General features: G+C 41.3%; 1 protein-coding gene across 3 annotated transcripts in view; it reads right to left on the bottom strand.

Moving 5' to 3' along the window:
* ctnna1 (catenin (cadherin-associated protein), alpha 1) overlaps window positions 1-21,232 on the bottom strand; it is a 65,452-nt gene extending 44,220 nt beyond the window's left edge. Inside the window, exons 1-7 of one of the 3 annotated variants that reach the window (XM_040173813.2) lie at window positions 21,067-21,232; window positions 19,569-19,686; window positions 19,181-19,376; window positions 13,989-14,155; window positions 13,271-13,390; window positions 11,683-11,952; window positions 8,574-8,777 (exon numbers count right to left, since the gene is read on the bottom strand). In XM_040173813.2, coding sequence (XP_040029747.1) covers window positions 8,574-8,777; window positions 11,683-11,952; window positions 13,271-13,390; window positions 13,989-14,155; window positions 19,181-19,376; window positions 19,569-19,673 — 1,062 coding nt within the window. In that variant the 5' untranslated portion in view covers window positions 19,674-19,686; window positions 21,067-21,232. Of the gene's footprint in view, window positions 1-8,573; window positions 8,778-11,682; window positions 11,953-13,270; window positions 13,391-13,988; window positions 14,156-19,180; window positions 19,377-19,568; window positions 19,687-20,852 lie in introns of all 3 variants that reach the window. The other 2 variants (XM_040173812.2, XM_040173811.2) reach the window with 2 other exon arrangements.
* Between the last annotated feature and the right edge of the window lie 209 nt (window positions 21,233-21,441).

The raw sequence follows: 21,441 nt of genomic DNA, 5'->3' as shown, positions 1-21,441 counted from the left end.
GTGTCAAGGGAAGGAAATAAGACAGAAAATAAATCTAAACTAGGCTTAGTCCTTGGGTCTGGAAGACATGTAGCATTTATTCACCATCAAGAAGACTGGAATTAACATGCTCTCCTGGGCTCTCCTTCAGGTGCTGCAGTTCAAATACATGCAGGTCAGGTGAAGTGGAGACACGCGCTTCCCCTCGGCATGAACATGTTTGTAAGGGTGTGTGCTCGCCCTGTGAAGTGGGGAAGTGTCCACAGTGTACACTGTAGCTCTGAACGAGCGCCTTGACAGGATGTCGGCTCCTGAACAGGAGCTAGTTATGGCTGGATGGACAGGGTTGCAAGTCACTTTATTTGTTTTACATGGGTTGATTTCATTGTTAAATAAAATCTCCACGCTTTGTCATTTAGTTCAACATATAATTTACCTAATATATATGAGTTTAGACCAGGTCCTGCATTCAAGGTAAGCAGCATATGTGACGAAAAAATAAAGCTGAGCAAATTTACCATTTACCCAAATGGGTTTTTCAGGTGTTAGATACATTGAGTTTGCTTCTTATTCAGAGATGTCCCTCACAGCTCCATTCACTTCAATTCAGTCCACATGACTTTCAAACCAATGTGATTATCTGACTAAGATAGTCACTCTGTCTCAGGTAAAAATGGATTTCTGCAAGGAAAGTAGCTAGCAGCAGTAAAATTCTGAAAAAAAAAAATAGGGTTTTGAAATAAAGTGTAGTATAGCTGTACACTAAAACCAATTTGTACAGCCCTGATGCTACTGAAATGCTAACAGGTCTGCACATTCATGCCAAAATGCAAATGCATGTAAACGATTGGGCAAGATGTCCTATGCCCCGTGTCAATGGGGTTTATTGTGCGGTTGACATTCATTGGGTCATAATACATTATTGGATCTCGGATTTCCTTTCTAGTTGAGAATAAAGTTTGTTCTTTGAATCAGCAAAAGTTAAGTAATGTCAATGTAGGGCTGTATACCGGTTACAGTATACAGCCCGTACGGTCACACCGGTGTTGAGCCGTAACAACTAGTTTCTCACAGCAGTCAGCGCTACTAGTCTTAAAATAGGGTGATATACCGGGATACAGTCACAATCCTACAAAATACCACGATATGAGGTTTTTGGCCATACAACCTAGCCATATCTCAATGGAGTCTTAATAGATGTGGAACAGCTTGGAGGATCACAGGCAGAGAGGCGCTATATCAGAGTTGACAAGTTTTTTTTGAGTAGAAAAAATAATAATAATTTTGTCCGAAATGATTCCATGGACTTGTTAAATGTAATTGGGCATTAATTTAATTAAAATTCTTGTTTCCTAAAATATAGTCAATGTGGTAGCAAAACCTGAGAAAAGGCTATTTAAAGGGTTTTCTTTTAACTACTAAAATACTCCTCACTTCTTCAGAGTAATGAAAGTCCAATCCGTGAGAGATGAACGAGACGGCTCGGCAGCAACAGATCTGCAGCGTGTGCACAAAAGGAATACGCAGGGTAATAAGTTCTCCCAGGGGACCAAGAACAGCTTTTTAGGATGGTAGGCAAATTGTATACTTGAATTTAGTGATGCAGCAATAAAAGGGTGACAAAATATTCAGACATGCACACAATTGAATGTCATTGTAAAGAAATACACATGCATTAATTTGTTGAGGAAAAAGTTGCCATAATTGCCAATAAAACCGTGGCAAACGCTATGAGAACAGAAAACCCGTTTAGCAGGTTATGTTAATTTACAAATAATTCACAAAATGGAAAATGGAGGGGTGGGGGTGGATTCTGTTGTAGGATCATCAAGTACCCACACAACATTCTTTATTGTTTAACGGCAGGCTCTGGGGGCATCTTCTCTGCCCGACAGAAAAGCCAATCAAAAGCTTGGAATTCAACAGATCAAGGGGCTAGGCCTGGGAAATGGTGCCTGAAAGGCGGTTACTGACAGTGTTTTATGGAGGCTGTAAATTTACGAAAGGCCTTAGGGACACTAAATCTTTTTTTCTTGTTATATTTTGTCGAGAGTAGTACACTTTAATTATGCATTTAGATGAGATTACATCTAGATAAATTGAACTGCTTTCATGTTGCTCTTGAACATTCTTTCAAAAGAAGTTAAAAAAAAATAAAATAAACATATCCAACATCCCGCTAGTGTCGTAGTGTCATTAGATTCCTAACCCTGAATAGAAAACTTAGGAATGGTTTCGTATGCATGTTTAATAGCAGGATCGGGTAGATGATCATCCCGAACCTAAAATGTGGTAAAGATGAGCGGCAGCCCCCGAAGAAAAGGGCAAAAGCTTGTCTGACGCTCACTGTGGATGCCGAAAGCCAAAAGAGTGGAGGAATGAGGGAGCTGTCAAAAGGGAACGGCACTCTTAACGGGAGGGAAAACAGGATTGAGAAAGAAAAGTGAGAGAGCTGTTTGGGTGCTCAGAGTAAGGACTACATTAGGTCGCGCAGACAGAGGGCTGCTGAGGGAGAAACGTACCGGTCCCACTGCCAGTCCTCTTCGATGCAGCACCAACGAATATTGTGTAACTTCAAGTCGAGGGAATTTAAAATGTCAGTCGCTCTATATGTCAAAGCAACCCAGAATCACTAGTTTGCGTGACATAAAACCCTGGCAGATTGATAAAAAAGTGCCAGAAATGGTTACACCATGCTGAATGTGTCATGTATCATGACAATATAGAATAATTGAGGGAACTTTATGCGGCAGTGCTGGGGCTTCACACATGTGGATGTTTACATTACAAATTGACACCCTTCAGCAGTCAACACAATGAAGTGCAATTCTTGGCCACCTGCAACGTGACTTTTGGCCAACTCTTCATGTTTTTGAATCCAAAAATGCAGATTTTTATGTATTTGAGGGTTGCTGAATGCTCATGTGGATTGATATTGATTTTGTGAAGAACCAAAAAGGTTGGCTCTCAAAACTAAGGGTTAAAATGTCTCATGAATATCCGTGAAAAGAGCACTTTGAAAAACAACAATTTTTCAAGCTGAAATTGAATTGCAAATTGTTTTTTGTAGACCAAGCTTTCCACATTTTTAATCCAAATCTGAATACGTAGCCTTCCCCTAGATGACTGTTTAACATCCCAAATAAATGTTAATTGAGTTCATTCAATTGAATACTATTTAGTAAGGGGGGTGAATACAACATGTAGATGAAGGGCCTGAAGAAGCAGAAGGAAGGGAGAAAGAATAAGTTGAGATGCCATCCAACATCAGCTGTGAGAGTAAACCCATATGTTGTAAAAGGCGACATACGGTTTAATAACTTCCAAGTTTGTCATTTGCAATTGTTTTTTTTATCCGATAAATCACTGGATTTATTGGATTTAGGAGGCACCAACCACCTCCTAAATGCATCCTCTTCCATCCACTTGTCGTTAAATTTGCACTTCCCCATCTTCTTTGCATTTTCAACCTCACATCGACAACCGCGTAATGGCGACACGCAGCCTGACGTTAGAGTCTGTAGCCGACGTACCGTAAACAGCTATTCAATTGCTGACTCATTTCGCACAATACTAAATTAATCAACTATTAGATGTTTTACGATACACCACTATGCTTTCTCGTTGTCATTAAGCGCATCGGCAAAAAAATTCATACCTACAGCAACTTTACGTGGGAACCCTGTCAATTCACACCTCTAAAGCTCTGCTTCACAATGAGAGCACACTCATCTAGGCAACGTGAGCTTTGATTTATGTGCCAGGTTTAGTGAAAGACAGTCACAGATGTGTGTGTGGCCTTTTTGGTGCCCGGTCGCTACAAGTCAGCCTCAGTTCAAAGGCTACACCCAAGAAGCAAATGCACAAGATGGACACAGCCCTATTATGCTCCGTGATGGTCTCCTTCCATATTGTCAAATGGGCGGCCATATCCCTGAAATGTCTATTCGCCATCACTACGGTGACGAGATGTGCTCCTCCGTGGAATCTACATTTCTAAGTCATACACGGGCTACAGATGAGACCAGTCGAGGAGAAAACGTGTTTTGAACGGGAGATGCTGCTTGAAATGCCCAAACCTTAAAATAAACTGGCAGTGATCTGGATGAGCAATGAGAACAAACCATAGCTGGGACGGCAGAGCATGGGCAGAAGTATTGAGACAATGACATGTAAACAGAGTTGACGTCTGACTGGTTTGTCATTTTGACCGGCATTGTCAAGGGAGAACACACTAATGCAGGGTTTGGTAACTGAGCAGCTATCAAATTAAACAGACTAGATCATCATCATCATCATCTATTTACAAAAAGGTTTCATTTAGCAGCTCTAAATATCTTTAAACTGTAGTTCAAAGCTGGTTTATAAGTTAGTCTTATAAACAAAACTGCTACCATACCACAAAAGAGAATACTTTAAAACGCTGAAACAAATCCACTCCCACCAAACTGCAGAGCTACTGCAACCATCGTTAATATTTAAGTACCATCTTCATAGACACTGCAAAGAGGGTTTTTTTGTCGAATATGTTTGTCCATTTCTTTAATAAAATAAAACTAGTGGAAAGATTTTAATGACATTCCATTGAGAATTTTGCCATTTTCCAAAAAGATTACTTTGGGTGCACTTTTGCCCGCCTGTGAAGCAGGCAGCCTTGGGACATTGCCCAATTCTCTCCTATAATAACCATGTCCAGGCAGCAGATCCTAGGTTAACCTATTTAGAATATAACCCACAAGACCCACAAAATACAGAATTGTAGAAGGGGGATCGCTGCGTACGACAAAAAAAAAAAAAAAAAAAAATTGGGAAATGTGTAAAGAGGGACTAAGGCATGTAGTTGGGAGAGAATGTGCTATTTTTCAAAATAAAATATTTTTCAGGAAAAAAAAAAAAAAAAATCCCAAGTGGCCCGTGGCCCAGAGGTTGGGGACCACTGACAGGATATTCAGGAATAGTTTAACAAGGCCCTTTTTAAAGAGAAAAATACAAATCTGACCAAGATATTTTATGTCTGGGAAGTTCTAGGACAAACAATCAAATCTTGTTTAGTACCGGGAATTCATGGGCCAACAGTCAGATACGTGAGGGCAAGAAATATCATTTTGCCCCAGATATCACAAGGAGAGAGTCCAAAAATGCCCCCATAATTTCCTCCAACAATAAATACAATTTAGTTAACTTGTCAAAAACATCGTAGCTGTAATGACCCGGTCCACATGCCATATAATGTTTGATTCTCACCTTGATTGATGTTGCGCGTGAGAGAACAATCAAACTTTGTAAAAGGAAGGAGCCCTTCTTGATCGGACCTGTGAGTGCGGGAGAGCAAATCCAGCCACCATCACAGTCTCCGGGTCAAAAGAAAAAATCCACACCCCCATCGACCATTGAAAAATGGAAGAGAGATGAGCTTGGGGCTTAAGGAGCGTCAATATAACAAATGCTTTTTAATATATTTATATATCTAGTTCATGCACAATAAGCCCAAATCTAAAATTAAATGATCAATATCTCCCAAAATTAACTAGTATGTACACTTCCAGCTCATGAGGGGAAACACTAACTATACTGAGAACTGTTAAGAGTTCATATATAGTTCGTAGTTTGAAGTTTAAATTAAAGTATTGTTTTAAAAAGTTAATTTATGGTTCAATAATGTCAATCGTGTTTTTGTGCCAGTTCAGGCCACGTTTAAAAATATTGGTTTGGCACCGGTATCCAAAAAAACCCAAAGGATAACATACCTATACATATATAGACAATATGTTGTTTACTGCACAAAATAAACTATTACGTCTGTCAGATAGTCCACAAGACTCATTTGTTTCATGTTATCTGATAGCTGCTCAGCTAATATGCGGACACTTAAATTTCAGCCACAATAGCGTATGATTTAAAAATAAAACTACGAAACAGACCATTTGTGTAGCCCCACTTAATGCGGTTTGGAAAGCCATATAATCTCAAAAAAAATCTATGTGTGAATGTATCTGAGAAGCACTCTAGACTAATTGGAATCCAAGAAAATGTGACACATTCTGGCCAGAGGATAAAGAGGTGTAAATGGGTTAATCTCTCTCCAAGGCACAAATGCCATGGTTCAGCATGCACAGCGTTGCTATGTGAGTGAGAATAACGGTCTGTAGAAATACATACTCAGAGCAGTGTTAATTTTGGCAGCTATTTTTGATTTAGTCTTAGTCTTTAGACGAAAAATGCATATTAGTTTGTCACATTTAGTCATTTTAATCCTTCTTAGTTTTAGTCTACGAAAACTAGTCTAAAATGTAATTAGTTTTAATCACATCTAATAGCCATATTAAACTCCTTTTCTTCCCTTCTCAGGCCCAGGGACCCCCTGTGTTGTGTCTACAACTGCATAATAGTGAGGACAGGTCTATAGCAGCGATCGGCAAACTTTTTGACTCGCGGGCCACAATGGGTTGTAAAATGTGACGGAGGAGCCGGGCCAAGAACAAATGGTTGAAGTGTTTGTGTGAGCTAATATAAATGACATGTGAAAAATCATTACATGAAAGGATTTGGATTTTAACAAATAGCAAAGCATTTATTTGCAATGCAATTTAACAAAGGTGTAACAACTTCATGAGGACCAGGGATCTAAACGCAACAATTTGTTGTCTTTGTTTACTTGCAATGCTTTTGACATGGCCACCGGAAACATCATGGTCCTTTATTGTTTCCACTGTGAAATTGCTTGTCCCAACAAAAGAGACCCCTTAACGTCTTACACTCTGTGCAATACATTATTTTCTTGGCTGCATCATAAACCAGCCATTCTAAACTGGACCCCCACTTTTCGATCAACAGTCTTTTCTTTCTCTTTGTTTATTTGTTGGTTTCATGACCAGTTCTTCGCTCTTGTGTCCTGCGGGTTTTCCTCCACCTGCTCTGTGCCGCCACATCCTTCACCTGCACTGCGCAGTTCTATCAAGAGGATCCACCTGTCACGTGTGTTGCCGCCTCTATGTTGCTTAGTAACGAACGTACGGTGGCCGAGACGGTTTAGCACAGTCTTCTCACGATGTGGCGCGTGAACTATAGTTGAAATGAGTGTGTCTCACGGTCACTGTGTGAGGCTTCAGAACCTGCAATGAGTTTATTTTGTTAGACGTGTTTGGAGAAGCCTGTAACGGACCGTCTCATCCACCGAGCAAACGCTGCCTGCCGTCGCCAGAGAACAGAGCAGAAAGGTCCGACAGTCTGTTAAACGGGTCTTCATGTTTCTGTGAAGCAGCGCGGCTTCAGCCTGCTAACAGTCAGCTAAACAGAGACAGCTGAGCTAAACTAACGATGCCACATTCAAACTGTTTGAAACTGTCTGTTAGCGGAGTGCGAATTTAGGGGGAAAAAGTATTGTGACTTCGTCAACCACCAACATGTTTGTCTCGTCTCGTTAACGAAAGTTAGAATAGATTTAGTCATAGTTTTTATTTTTTAAGATCGTTTGTCACGGAAAAAAGGTTCGTTAACGAAACATTTGTCATAGTTTGTCGACCAAATTAACACTGACTCCATTATCAACATTAAACATAAATCTTAAGGAAGTTAACAGGTTCGACGCCTCATTAAAGCAACATGGAAAAATTCCTCCAGTGATTTTAACACGTATGATCAGATACAGAGGGCTCGGCTTCTTATCTAACCCCCCCATATGTATGTAAATGGTTGTTAGTCAATTCTTTTGGTTGGTTCTTGTCTCTTCTTGGCCCTTTGCAAAGAGCATGAGGTGCTTCCTTCTAGACTGGAAAGGGCAGAACCTCATTTGCATGTAAACAAGCCACATGGCAAACATCCCTGTTGGCCAACAGAGAGTTTGATGTTTGACTGTACATGAAAGTGCTGTAAAGCTAAACTTGATTGGATCTGGGGGCAACATACTTGAAACGACTAAGATAATTGGGGCCTCTGACTTGCTGCCACCAAACACACGGCGGCTTGAAATCCAACTGGATTAAACACGCCAGTAGCTCATATCAAAATCATCCCTGGCCACGCCCCCTGATTTGCATATAAGAACGTGAAATGTAAAACGGCATTATGAAATAAGTCTCTGGAAATGAAGTGTCATTATGAAAAAAAGTACCATGAAATAATTAAATGTATTTAATAGTTATGTATTTATTGCCTCATTTATTTATTTCATGACGCATTTCAAATGCATATTTCATGTATTTATTAATTTATTTAATTGACCAAAACGGCATTCCATATAAAGCAAGGTAAGTGGATGCAAAACTGATGCAAAATAAAAAAGGGGGTTAGGGTCATTTTCCCACAGGACTATGATGTGAGGATTCAAGCACCAAGTTTGACAGCATTTGTAAAATTGATTTATAATCAATTAATAGAATGTATTTATGAAGTTCAACATTGAGGAAATTGTTGTGCTTCTACGTTTCTCTGGGCCTGAATTAAGACGTCATGAATGCATTTCTTAACTCATGTGTCTTGACGTTACATCTATCTAGTTGTCCGGCAAAGGGAAAGTAGATCTAAGAGCTGTTGCATTGAGCATGCACAGCGGGTGTGGTGGCAGGAGGTAGGGAACGGAAGGGTGAAACACTTACATTGCCCATGTACTCAGACAGCAGGTCCTGAAGAGCCTGGCGCACGGAATTGCATTCGGCCACTATGCGCTCCCTGCGGTCATCTCTCGTGCAAGAAGAGTCGGCCATGAGGGCAGCGCCGCTGATGATGCTCTCAAGGCGCTCCTCCAGGGAGGGACGGAAGCGCTCCTCACTGAACGCCAGAGGGTCCACGATGATTTGTTTCTGAAACAAAAGGGTCACGGGAAATTACACAGGGGGGCAAAAGAAAACGCTAAAAGACCAAAGGGATCTCTCCTTCTACGGCTCCGAAGAAACAATTCCAACAGGCAGACTGAGAACATGGCTGGAGAAACTCTGCTGCGGTAGAGCAGACAGCTGTGCAACAGATGAGTCAATAATATGTGGTGTGTGTATGTGTGTATATATATATTATATATATATATATATATATATATATATATATATATATATATTCCTTTTTGTGAAAGGTTAGAGTGGCAGGTATTGTCGTAAACCGCTGCACTCTTTTGTACCAGCAGGATGCAGGAGAACACTTAAGTCTGATTTCACAGGCGCGAGCCTGCTGAGAGAGGCAACTAGTTGACATGCTGGAGAGACTGTGCAGAGGGTTAAGGTATCACTATAACGCTTGTGGCGGCTAGGAAGAAAGCCTGTGACGGACAAACTCTGAGCTTCTATGGATGCCATGTTGCTACAAAATATAAAACAATTCATTGGTTAGAAATATGCTGCATTAGGCTGCCCGCCCTCTATCAAAGCCACCTCCAGCCCCCCTCCACTCAGTCTGATTTGACCTCCTCTGCTGCGTGTCATATCACCATGGCAACAGGCGCACAGAAAGACACGGAAAAAGAAAGATTGGGGGTTCTTTTTTTACTCATTTGCCTTGCACTTAAAACCAGTCCGTAAAAGACCTGGGGGGGGGACTTTGGGACTGACTGCTTGGCTACCTGTGAAACAATCAATGGAGCAACAGCGCTGAGAGACTTGTAGCATTGTAGACACATGTTTTATGTAGATTGATCATTTGACATGCCATCTGTTGGAGAGTAATGCTTTTATAATTTATGTGTCAAATAAATTTAAATGACAGTAATCCACTCAGCCCAAATGGTCAGCTATTAGCCCATTACTGAATACGGACACACACATAACCGGTTGCAAATTACTGATGTAAAGTACACAAACTTACACTCTTCCTCAATCCATTAGGATACAATTATACTAAAGGGAAGCTGCAATGGCATGCTTTTATAAACTCTGTGCAGAGTATAGAAAATAAATGTTCACTCGATGAAAGGATGCTTCAAGCAGAATGCCTAAATACCACATTTGCTACTTAAAAAGAAAAAAAGCTTAGCTTGAATACATTTTTCATTAGTCTTGCAAAGTGCTAATGTCTCAAACGGAGGACTTAAGTATTTTTCTGAGGTAACGAGGAAAAGCATATTGGTATGATAATTAGGCAGGCAACTATGAGAAAACTGAGAATTTAAATTGTCCGCATGGGATTTGTGAACACTGATGTGCTCACTTCAGGAGCAGCATTGCCTGGAGAGTGACAGTCACATTGATCCTGGGCACAGGATTCACACGTAAATGCACAATACATGTGTGAAACTGGAAATCCGGTAAATTGCTAGAGATCTTATGTTCAAGTGCTACTCACGAACATCTATTAAGGAGGCTTCACTTTTCTTGCTACTGCAAGCTCCATGGAAAACAGCCGTTATTTGCAATAGCCAAAATGCATGCAAAAAGGTTACGAGTGAGTAATTAATTAAACAGCACGTAATTTGGCCATAGGCATGTAAAATAAGAGTGCAGATTGCATCAATCTTGTGGGTAAACCGCAGGATGAACATATCAACTTACACTGCTACTTTAGCGAAATGGCTAAAAGCTTTACTACGAAATGTGCAATTTGTCTGCTAAAAGTGGGAGCACAATGGAAGCATGTACTTCGAGACCTCATCGACCCAGATTTCATTTGTCGTTGTGGGAGTCTTTGGATGCAGTGTGAATATCAACAAATCTCCGGTGAACAAAAAGGTGCTCTGCAAGTCTGACGGAAGTGAGATGCAGCGAGGAATAAAATAGTCAATCATCTTTGCATTTATCACTCCGGGCAGCATTTAGATGATTAGCTCGATGTTTTATCCAGCTGCTAGCTCAATGTTGTTTCATGTCAATATTATGATGATTGGTATGTCATACGTTTCGTATACCTTTTTAGGCGTACACATTGTTGTTGTTATTATTATTAAGAACAGTTTTATTATAATTATGATTAATAACAATATTATATGAATCTCATAAAAATTTAAGGGTGAGCCAGTGGAGTTTATATGTAGTGCAGTTTTAACTAAATATGGAGCGCAAGTGGAAGGAATTAGAGTAATAGCAAATAATTAAAACCAAAATATTTGTGTGGATTTTAGGGATATGGAGGATGTGTTTAGTACATTAAAACTCATCCTGACTGCTGAATAAATGTCAAAATTAAGGGAGCCTTGTTTGCATCTTAAATACGGTAAAGTGCTCTACATGCTCTCGCATCCTTCCCTATATTTATAAAAAAGGTACCATTTCAGTTTGCCATCCATTTTTAATAACGATGGGGATAAAAAGACCTCAGCTTTAGTCTCCATGAGCAGCCGTTAGACGGTAGAGCAAAGCTTGCAACGGTAGAGCAAAGCGGAGTGTCTACTAGCAGAGGAATAGTCGAGTCATTTACAACATCTGTGCAAATCTCCTTCATTTGACATAGAAGCAATGCCCGGGAACACTGCAGAAGTGACTCAAGAACATATTCTAAGTACCCCACAGCCATGTCCCACTTTGTAGTGCGCATTTCCACCTCAACCGTTTCAAGAGTTTGTCATTTTATGATGCAGCTGGTAGGTTCTACAAAGTCAAAATCTGAGCAAACTGAAACTCCCTGAACACGCCTGCATCCATCTGTGTTAATTAGTAGTGTTGGAACTGAGCCACACTGTTGTGGAACATAATAAAGTTTATGTTTTGATTAATACAACGGCTGTCCACTTGAACGCTCAAAGAAAAAAGGAAAACCAGGCAAACTTAAGCAACTCATTGGACTTACATCAAAGTTGTTGAGGGCGTAGGCAAGTTCCCCACCACCTGCTGGATGAGCGAGTGCAGAGTCCTCGGAGGCAGTGGCCTGCGCGGCGTTGGAGATGCCGGAGACGGCATGCTGCAGCTGCTTGTAGATCAGGTCGCGGTTAGCCTTATAGGCTGCCACGTCAGGGTGCTGGAGGCAGGCGCGTGACGCTGTGTACAGCATGGGGATGTTCCTCTGCAGCACCCCGCGAGCAGCCGCCATTTGGTCCTTGTGGTGGACGTCCTTCAGCTCCTAGCAGCGGAATGAGTTTAAATAGCAGGAACAAAGGAATATACCAGGGGTTAACTGGAGGGCAGAGTACATGCAAGAGGCTGGCCGGTAATGTACTTTGGATTCAAACTGGGCCTGACAAAGTTTGCTCTGGATGATGACCCAGATTTATTTATGTTGCATACGGTAAGTCAACACAGTCATAATATGGCCATTATAAAATGGCGTTCCAAATGAATGCATTGCTATTCATCAGCATTATCGTCCAAATATGTATTCATGTATTCAAATATGTATTTATGGATGAGAGGAGAAAGGACATCACTAGCTTGCACATACACACAGGCTTTCCCCCCCCCTTTGGTCACTTAGCAGAAAACCAAAAGAATAGTCTCTAAGCCCCATTAATGTCTGGAATTTCCCTTTGTTCAATTGACGGCAAAATATTCCTAACCAAAGTGCAATGCCAAGCAAAGGCTAGATTATGAAAAGACAAGTGATCATTCTGGCAAGACTTCAGGAATATGAAGAATTTTATTGAAGCATGACACCAGTATGCACTTTTATATCACAACCTTAAATTACTTTCACAGAACTCTTGCTCAGCACTCAGCATTTGTTTTATTGTTGTCATTCATTTAAACCGCTATGCATAGAGAGTGCGACGGTGCAGAAGAGAGAAAGAGCGTGTGTGCGAGCGAGAGGTCTGTGGTCTTGGCCATTAGTTAATTTACATGTTTTTGTGTAGGTAATTTGTTAAATATGTTTTAACTTAAATAAATGACCTACACAAGTAGTTATATCTCGTATAGATTTTTCCTGTTGACGTGTAATGCGCAACCAAATATTTTTACAAGTTTTTTTTAAGCAAATATTCAAATTCAAATCATTTTTGTGCAATTTTGACAGGCCTAATCTGCACCATCATGCGGTAGTTTATTGTGGCTAAAAGAATCATGCAACGCCTCAATGTTGACTACCGCTTGTATCACAGAGAGAAATGACATGTCATTTCTCAAGGAAGTGGCTTTTGTTACATTTAGAGAGGAGCCTTTAGGCGGTTTTCTTGCACCCCTGACCTACTTCACTGCAATCTGTAATCAGAAGATTGGTGATTAGATGCAGTAAGCATGAACAATCTAAAGCACGGGGCACTCTCCTTCATGCTCGTCATTGTTTTACTTCCCATCTGGACCGTGAGAGTCTATTTTGTTATGAGCGGAAAGGACAACTAACAACCATTCAGGAACCTGATAACCTCTCAACCCAATTAAATCCTTCATAATTCTCTGCTCCCAGAATCCCACCACGTCGCTGTTTTCTGCTGACTGTACATTACCTGCTGTCTCTTGGCGGCCATCATGTTCAGCTTATCCACCTCGGGTTTTAAGGCCTTATATTGGATCCCAAGGTCCTGCTCGGTTCCTGCATTACGCACTTTCACAAGATTTTCTTCCACCTGAGTCAAGTGGGTGGACAAAGTTAGACAATAACTTGGAAGAGGGAGGCATACAGTTCACTGAAAGTGAAGGTTCAAACTAAATGAATGGTCAATTAGGGCAACTTTAAGCGTTAACTTTTAAAATGTAACTCATTAGGGATAGATTTCATTATCTCCACAAGCATGCTAGGGGTTTAAAACAATCATTTCAAAAGGGCAATTTTAAAGATTGCAATCAAATCACACCAACAAATCAAGGTGTGATTTTAATTTGCTGTAGGTCGGCACGCTGCGTTTCAACAGGTGAAGCCTTCCAGCCAGCTGAAATGATGATATTTGATAAGTTCGAAATGTAAGTTCATGTATTCATTTATTGAAAGAGAGTTCTTATGTGGTCACTATAATCAAATGAACCTTAGTGCATTCCGATACCACCGATGATTGCATTATCAATGCCATTTCAGTGCTCCAAAACAACCTCAGTGGATAATACAGTTCTTGATTGAGGGGATAAAGTAAAGCGGGTGTTTTCCACCGAGTCAATAATTGAATTTTCTGAAATATTAAGTAGGTTTATGTATAATGCTTGTCATCCAGAAGAATAAAGCAATCTCACCAGTTTAAGCTGAAGTAGAAGTTTGTAGACATCCGACATGTCTGCCAGCACCAACAGATGTGTGACTGCCGACAGGAGGGCTCTGGCAGCACGAACCATATTGCCCCTCTTCACAGATGAGCAGGGGTCTTCCGCAAATTCTCCAGAAGCCTGTCGCATCGAGTCACCTGAGAAGGAGTAACAAAACCTTTGCAGTCACTTCGAGGTTTAAACTGAAACTGTTGCCCATTTTTGGCAATGAAATTTTATACTATGAGGATGTAAATTTGTAAACGTGCCAGGCATGTGCCACACCAGCTTGTGGTTGTGACCAAGTTGTGATGTAGAAATGTGTGACCCAAATAAATCATTTGGAAATATATTGTAAATTCCCACAATATTTCTTGTAATAAATCATTTGATTTTTTTCCTTTTCCTTTGTTTAAATCTGCTTCACTAGTAGTTGCAGCATCAGGGTACGTTAGTGATGGTCTGTGGGAGCTAGCAGCAGCAGCCTGATACGGGTCTGTTGCAGACTCAAGAGTTAATTGCGTCAAAGTCTTGGTTTGAGACAAAGGGGACTATGCGGCAGAAAAGCAACATTGGGACCGATCCCCCGGCCTGCTGAGGGCCAGCACATGTCACACAGAGCAACAAATCCAGACGCAAACACACACCAACAACTCTTCAATGTCCAGTAATCATTTCTGCTTGCACACACATTGTCACACACTGCCATCAACAAAAAGAGAAAAAGGGGGTCACAGCCAGGACAAAGGGCTCACTGTCTGGTTGGTCCGGCAGAATGCTTTGTCCCACATTGGATGGGCCTGCACAGTCGACTGAGCACACAAATAGACTTTGCAGGCTCACATTATGAACAGGACAGTAAATCCAGAAATAGTTTACTCCAGCGGAGGCACGACCAAATTCTAATTATTCTATGTATGACGAGTTCCAAAGTCAGTCGGGTTCCTGATTGTGGCACAGCTTTATAGAAACCGGAGATAAAACAGCATCGGCACAAATAATCGTCTTACAGAAAAATTCACTGATATAACTAAAACAAGCGTGAGTTAGTTTCTAAAGCTTTTCTAATAAATTACAATTTATAGACAAGTTTGTTTGCAAATAAGGCGGTAGATCATTTGACGGTCCAACCCGGCGTTAGTCACAGCGGCTGCCCTGTAGTTAAATTTAAATGTTTACGACCCAAAGTCGCTTAAATGTTTTAGGAGACTTTGATACTTAGAAAAGAGCTATACAACATTAAAGTATTATAATTACTGTTGTGTTTTAAAAGCAGCACCATGCTTACAAAGAGGTACTATGCATTTCCCCATTTGAGACATTAAAGGCTGTAAATGAGTTAGACTTAAAAAAAAAAAAAAAACTGGGGAAGCCGTTCAGACAATGCTTTTAAAAGACAATATGTTCACATGGTATTTCCTACAACAAAATGGCAACAAACAGAATTTTTTTAATTGGATATGCAAGCTGTTCAGACTGAGGCGAGTGGTGTTTTAGGTTACCCTTCCAGTCAACAGAGTTTCAATGAAGTTTTATCAGCGCAAGATACCAAGATATGGCTTCTTGGCTTTGACCTGTGGAATGTTTTCCGTGAGCTTCATCCACAAGCAGCCAGTGGACGAGTCCCCGGCTGACATTTGCTGTGAGAACAAAAGGTGACTGTATGTGAGACAGCTCATGCTGATGGATGAGCTAATTTATCAGGGGGTCCAGTTTCCCATTTTTCCTCAAGCCAACTTTCCTCTGCCCCAGTGTCTTAAGTCATGCAACCTTGTGCTTAAGAAACATTTTCAACTTGAGCAGACAGAACTGGCAGCTTCTTCTAAAGCAGATTCTTTGTCTGAAGTTGCGCACACTCCACAATACTGTAGTAGACGATCTGCTTTTAAATGGGGAATCAAACTGAAAAGCAGCATTTGCTTTGGAGTTTGTGATTTGATCTGTGCATTAAGATCATTGCAATCATACCAAGTGAATACATTTGCTCACCAGCCTCACGAAAAAGATAATATTGACCAGGTCTATTACCCCTGCTTCCAATCTGCATGTTGTGCAGTTTGCCGCCTGGCTCCAGCTCTAAACTTGCATACAGAGTGATACCAATCTTCTCATCAAGATTATAGCGGCTGAAAAAAAGGACATATGGAACAAGTATCCAGCAACTAGTAGCTGTATAGATTTCCATTTAAGAATTTTAAATAATTCAATAGCTTTATTCTAACATTAATGTGTGTCAAGTGTGACACACTACATAAGGAGCTGGAGCCAAGTAGCGTAGCAACAAATACAAATTCTTACTGTATTCTAACAATTTTTTTGTTCAACCATCATTGCATTGCACAAAAGATTCTTCTTGTTCATTAAACCCGTCAACTCTGAATCAAGATTCCTCATTTGACAAACGTATGCCCCATCAGATTACAATCAGCAACAATCAACTAAAGACACACCTCTTCAGACTCTACCACTAAACTAAAAACATTAAACAAATTGTAGCACTTAAAATTGTACTTATTAATCAGAGGTTCAGAAATATGCGAGCACTGTTACCAACTTACTTAACCAATGGAATCTCGGCGTCTCGAAACTCAAAATGTTAGAAAGACAATAAAACTGTTTTCAAATGTATTTGATAGCCATTTCAGTGCATTCAGATTCCAGAGTTCAAAAGGCTCCCTTACTGTATGCTCGTAGTTTGTGAGAACATGTAGGATTTTGAAGGCACTTTAAGTGAAACTCTGAAGACTAAAAAAAAACTAAACAAATAAGTGAAGCAAAGATAGAAGCGACTATAGTGGATGTGTTCAGCCACAATACTGCTCTGCAGCATGCTCCAAAGGATTCTGACACTGTTCACAGCACAACCCAACATCAAGCAGTTATCGCTTTAGAGAGAACACCATTGAAGCATAAAAAGGTTGTCATGGAAGCAACTCTCGTCTGCCAGACAGACAAACTGAAGAACATAGCTGTAAAACAGGTGTGAGGTGGAGACGACTGTGGCCTCAGCAGGTCCACAGCAGCTGCAACAAAACTAGTTTAGAGATTCAACAACTATCATCAAGTGGTGTGAACCACTGGAGTAATTATCACACAGACCATCCAAGATAAACTACTTCAAATGGCAACAATTAAACGGTTAATTCCTCTTTGGGTCGTCAATTAATCATATTTCCAGGGACTATTCTTTGTTAACGGCCATTTGGCGGACTATTTTCAAATTCACTAGAGTAATGATTTGTAGAGGAACAGATCTCCCACAGATTGTGATCACCAACAGAGCACCAAGCAGTTTTTTGCAAATGATCACCAACATGGACCTCACACACAGTCCACACCTGCAGGCTGCCCCCCGCCTCCATTTGAACAGAATCAATAAGGCCATTTTCAGGGGGCAGATAATGATCAGTACCCCTTTAATAAACTTCCATCCATCTGGCTCACCTGCGGCCAGCAGAGTGCTGGATGAAATGATTAAAATGTATATCACACAGCCCGGCCAAAGGGGTAACAGAGACACAGACAGCGAAGGGAGGGCGAGACGCAGAACAGCAGCGGCTGCGTCGAGGTAAAATCTATAAAAGGGGGCAAGAGACGTCTACAGATTGTATCGATGCATATGGGAATTCAAATACAGTCAGACTTTGTTTACTCTGGAAAAACAATTAAAAAAAATGATTTGGGGAAAGACTAGGAGAAAAAAAAAAAAAAAAAAAAAAGTAAACTTGATGATCTTGTCAGAATATTTTTCTCCCATTTTACAACAGCCGGCAAGCCACAGCTGGGCAGAAAATACTTCTTGAATCCAGAGGGTGATGGAGGGAGGGGGTACTCTGCTCAATGGCCGCATTCTCAGTCCAGGCACGCTCCGCTGAGCAGCGTGGCATAGCTGACGGCCAGGCCTGGGCACCGGCTAACAACAGTCAGTGCATTCCAGCCGGGTGACAGCTTACCACGACTACGGTAACATTCCCGGGCACAGAGCAATGCACGGGCTACGTGTCATCTACCTCCCAACTGCTCAGAGCGGTGATCGGACAGAGGGGACATCTGCGGAGGAACAGCGCTTGGCGCGGTGATAACAGCGAGTCATCGCGCTGTCGTCTCAGCGGCCCACTATCGTGTGTCAAAAGACGATTGGCTATCTGAAGCAGAGCGGGATGAATGAGAATCGCAATCGCGGTTGTCAGATGATGGAATCCGCTATAGCAAGCCAATTTGTAATTTAATTTGAGAGTTGGCCGGTGATTTGAGGTTAGATTTGGTCTTGAGCCGCACACGTCGTTCATTCTGTCGCACAGTGAACTGGTACTCCATTACGAGGCCCCGTGGATAACAGTCACAGAAGGCCAAACAAATGTTGCACGGGCCCAGTCTCATAATCAAGATGGATAAAACCAAGGGCAAAGAAACCTGGGATTTAATGGCCAAAGCGTGCTAAATATTTGAGAGCGGAGGGAGGTGCCAAAGTTATTGGGGTTTCATCAATATCTAAATGTTATTGGTTTAATCTTCCTTTCTGTACTAGCGCCTGTTCTTGGAGCAGCAAAGTAGGAAAATCAACTTAAATGATATCTTGAGGAAAAAAAAAGTGTATTCCGGTAAATGTCAATAACATGATTACAATTGATACGGAGTGATGTTTAGAAATACTGAAAAACAGAAAGAATGAGTCTTTCATCCCTTCATCCCATCTGCCGATGGCCTTTCACAGCCAGCAGAGACCATAGGTAGACAAAGATTTCTCAGCAATTTACAAAAAATGAATAAATAAATAACTGGCAAATTATGTCAAATAAAAAATGCATGGCAAACTAAGCTAAAAATGGTAAAACTACATTCAGAGAGCTTTTGTTTCATCTCGTTTGCTTTTGCAAACCAAATAAGCAGCTTAATTGCCAGGTTTAGGTCAAGATGTAACATTGTCATTTGTTGTCACAAGATAGTGACAGCGTATTAGATATGAATGTTAACTATATGCATGCGTAAAAGCAAAGTCTAGCGAAAGGCCCGCTAAATACCCCCATAGCAGACTATGTCAGGCTCAAAGGAGATTCTTGCATCATGTCTTCCACTGGGGCTGAGGATATGTACATAGCTTATGACTTATGCATCATCCTTCTCATCTCAAGATGCACTCTGTTAGCTGGAAAACACTGTTACAATACGCATTTCCAACATACCTTGCTTACGGACGTCTTCCACTGCAGCGATCAGCTCATCCTTGAGAAATTGACTCTCCTTTGCGATTTTTTCTCCTTTTTCCAGAAAGTTCTGGGTGGCATTCTCCACAGATGCCGCCAAAACATGAGCCTTTTTGGATCGTCCTTTCTTCTTGTTAGATGGGCCTTTGTTGCTGGAGTTTACCAAGGTGGTGACCTATGTCGGAAATACAAAATGGTTCAACAATGAAACCGCAGCTCTGGGATAAGAAAGAGGGATGTCACCTTCTACCGGCTCAGAAAATGTAGCTGTGAGGGGGATTTCAATAAACTTCGATTTTGAATCACATATCTAGGCCTGTGTGGTTATCCTACATAAAATTAAAAATGCACACTTTGTTTACATTACCTGTGTGACCAGGGGCTCTAGCAGCCTCTCCACAGCCAGAGTGCGAATCTCCAGGCTCTTTGGGTCCCATTTAAAGTTGATGTTAGCGGTGTTGATGGTAGTCATGGTGTCTGAAATTCTGGTTACAAAAAAGAAAAAAAAATCAAAGTCAGAATCCTTCATGATTCTCACGCTAATCTCGACAAAATATAAAGACCACGGCCTTTGGGACAGCAATGCTCAATCCATTGCAAAATGAAAGAAAGTAGTAACACTGTGGCCCAACTTTGATTATTTTTTTTTTCAGGCATCAACGCCATTGATTAGCTTTCTAAATCGGGAGGGGTCGGATACTCTGAGGGGCCTGAGGGATGAGGGGGCCTCAACTGACAAATTGGTCCTGTATTATGAGAAGACAAACGTCAATGGCCACTAACCTACATAGTCCATAGATGCGAGAACATTGAAAACAATCGGCGGACATTGAATGTTATTCTGGACTGATATTTAGTGGGTGTGCTTTCAATTAAGCTTAAAAAAAATAGTAAAAATAATCTTTGGAATTTTAATGGTGTTTAGTTGTCATTAACTATGCTCTTTTTGTATATTTAATCCAAGACAGATATGCAGATTTTCATGAAAAGTTACAACTCATTTCATCATGGAGGTAAAGCTAAAAGCGCAGCCCTAAAAGAAAGACTTTAACCGATAACTACTTGAAAGCACGGCAGGTATGGGTGGGGCAGAGGTCGCCTGTTATCTCTAAATCTGATCAGATGAAGCGATTTTCCAAGCTAGAAATGTCTTTATTAAAATACAAAAACACTTTAAAAGCGAACACGAATTACTCGTGGGGGGAGCAGCGTTAACCGGGGGCTAACAGCAACGGGTACTAATTACATTAAGTAGCTTAATAAGCGGCACCTGTTGCGACGTCAGCTAACGTTCCCAGCGGAAACGTTGTTTTCACCACTCTAACGTTAATTTTATCGGTAAGGGACCACAAAACAAGTAAACGAGTGGACTTCGCCGGTTGTTGACCAAATCAACTAGCCGTGTGTTACTAGTAATATGCATCGATAACACTTTAGAGAAGCTCAACGGGCGGAGGGTTAACGTTACCTGCTAAGGTACCGTGTGGCAAACAGGGCACCTTGCTAATGCTAATGCTAGCCAACACAACAAACATTTAACGTCACGATATCGCGATTAGCCCATTTAATGCTGCGAAAAACGTTCACGCTAACAGCTTGGACACTAACCCTTCCAACGTAATAAACAAAGAGTGGAAAGTTGCAACCTTACTGAAAACAATCCACGGGCAAAACTGTAGTTTAAAAGTTCAAAATGGAGGAATGGGAAATACGGAGTTCCTCGCTTCAAAACTTTTCCTCCTCTCACCGGCTCAGTTGAGCTGCGATCCTAACCGCACACAGCTTGCTTCTCCTCTGGGAAAAGAAAATATCCGAGTAACTCGAGCTACGAGAGCGGCTGCAAGTAACCCTGAGCAGTTTGTTACCTAAATAGTTTCGGTCAAGACTGTTTCGATGTCGCAGTTTATTGCCCAACAATGGATGAGGCGGGGGGGGGTTGGGAAGAGAGGGGGGGGGGCTAGGGCGGTGACCGAGTTCCTGAACTTCCCGGCAGCGGAGCAGCCACAGGCCGCAGCAGCGAGGAGGTGTTCTGGGCGTGGCTCCGACTGTACGTGACCATATATGGATCAATTGTTGCTTCGACAGCGCTTCCATGGGCCGCGCCGAGGGACACCAGCCTCACCTGCTGTAGTCGGAGGACATTTTAGACCTTGAAGTTTAACTGCTGGCACTTATGAATTCATCTCATTTTTTTCTGCCCACTTTTTGATCTTCACAGAAATGAGGAACTGGTTTCATCT

Source organism: Gasterosteus aculeatus, chromosome 4 (assembly GCF_964276395.1).
Source record: "Gasterosteus aculeatus chromosome 4, fGasAcu3.hap1.1, whole genome shotgun sequence".
Lineage (NCBI taxonomy): Eukaryota > Metazoa > Chordata > Actinopteri > Perciformes > Gasterosteidae > Gasterosteus > Gasterosteus aculeatus.
Note: the sequence above shows the minus strand (reverse complement) of the source record. Positions and strands in the feature narration are given on the sequence as shown.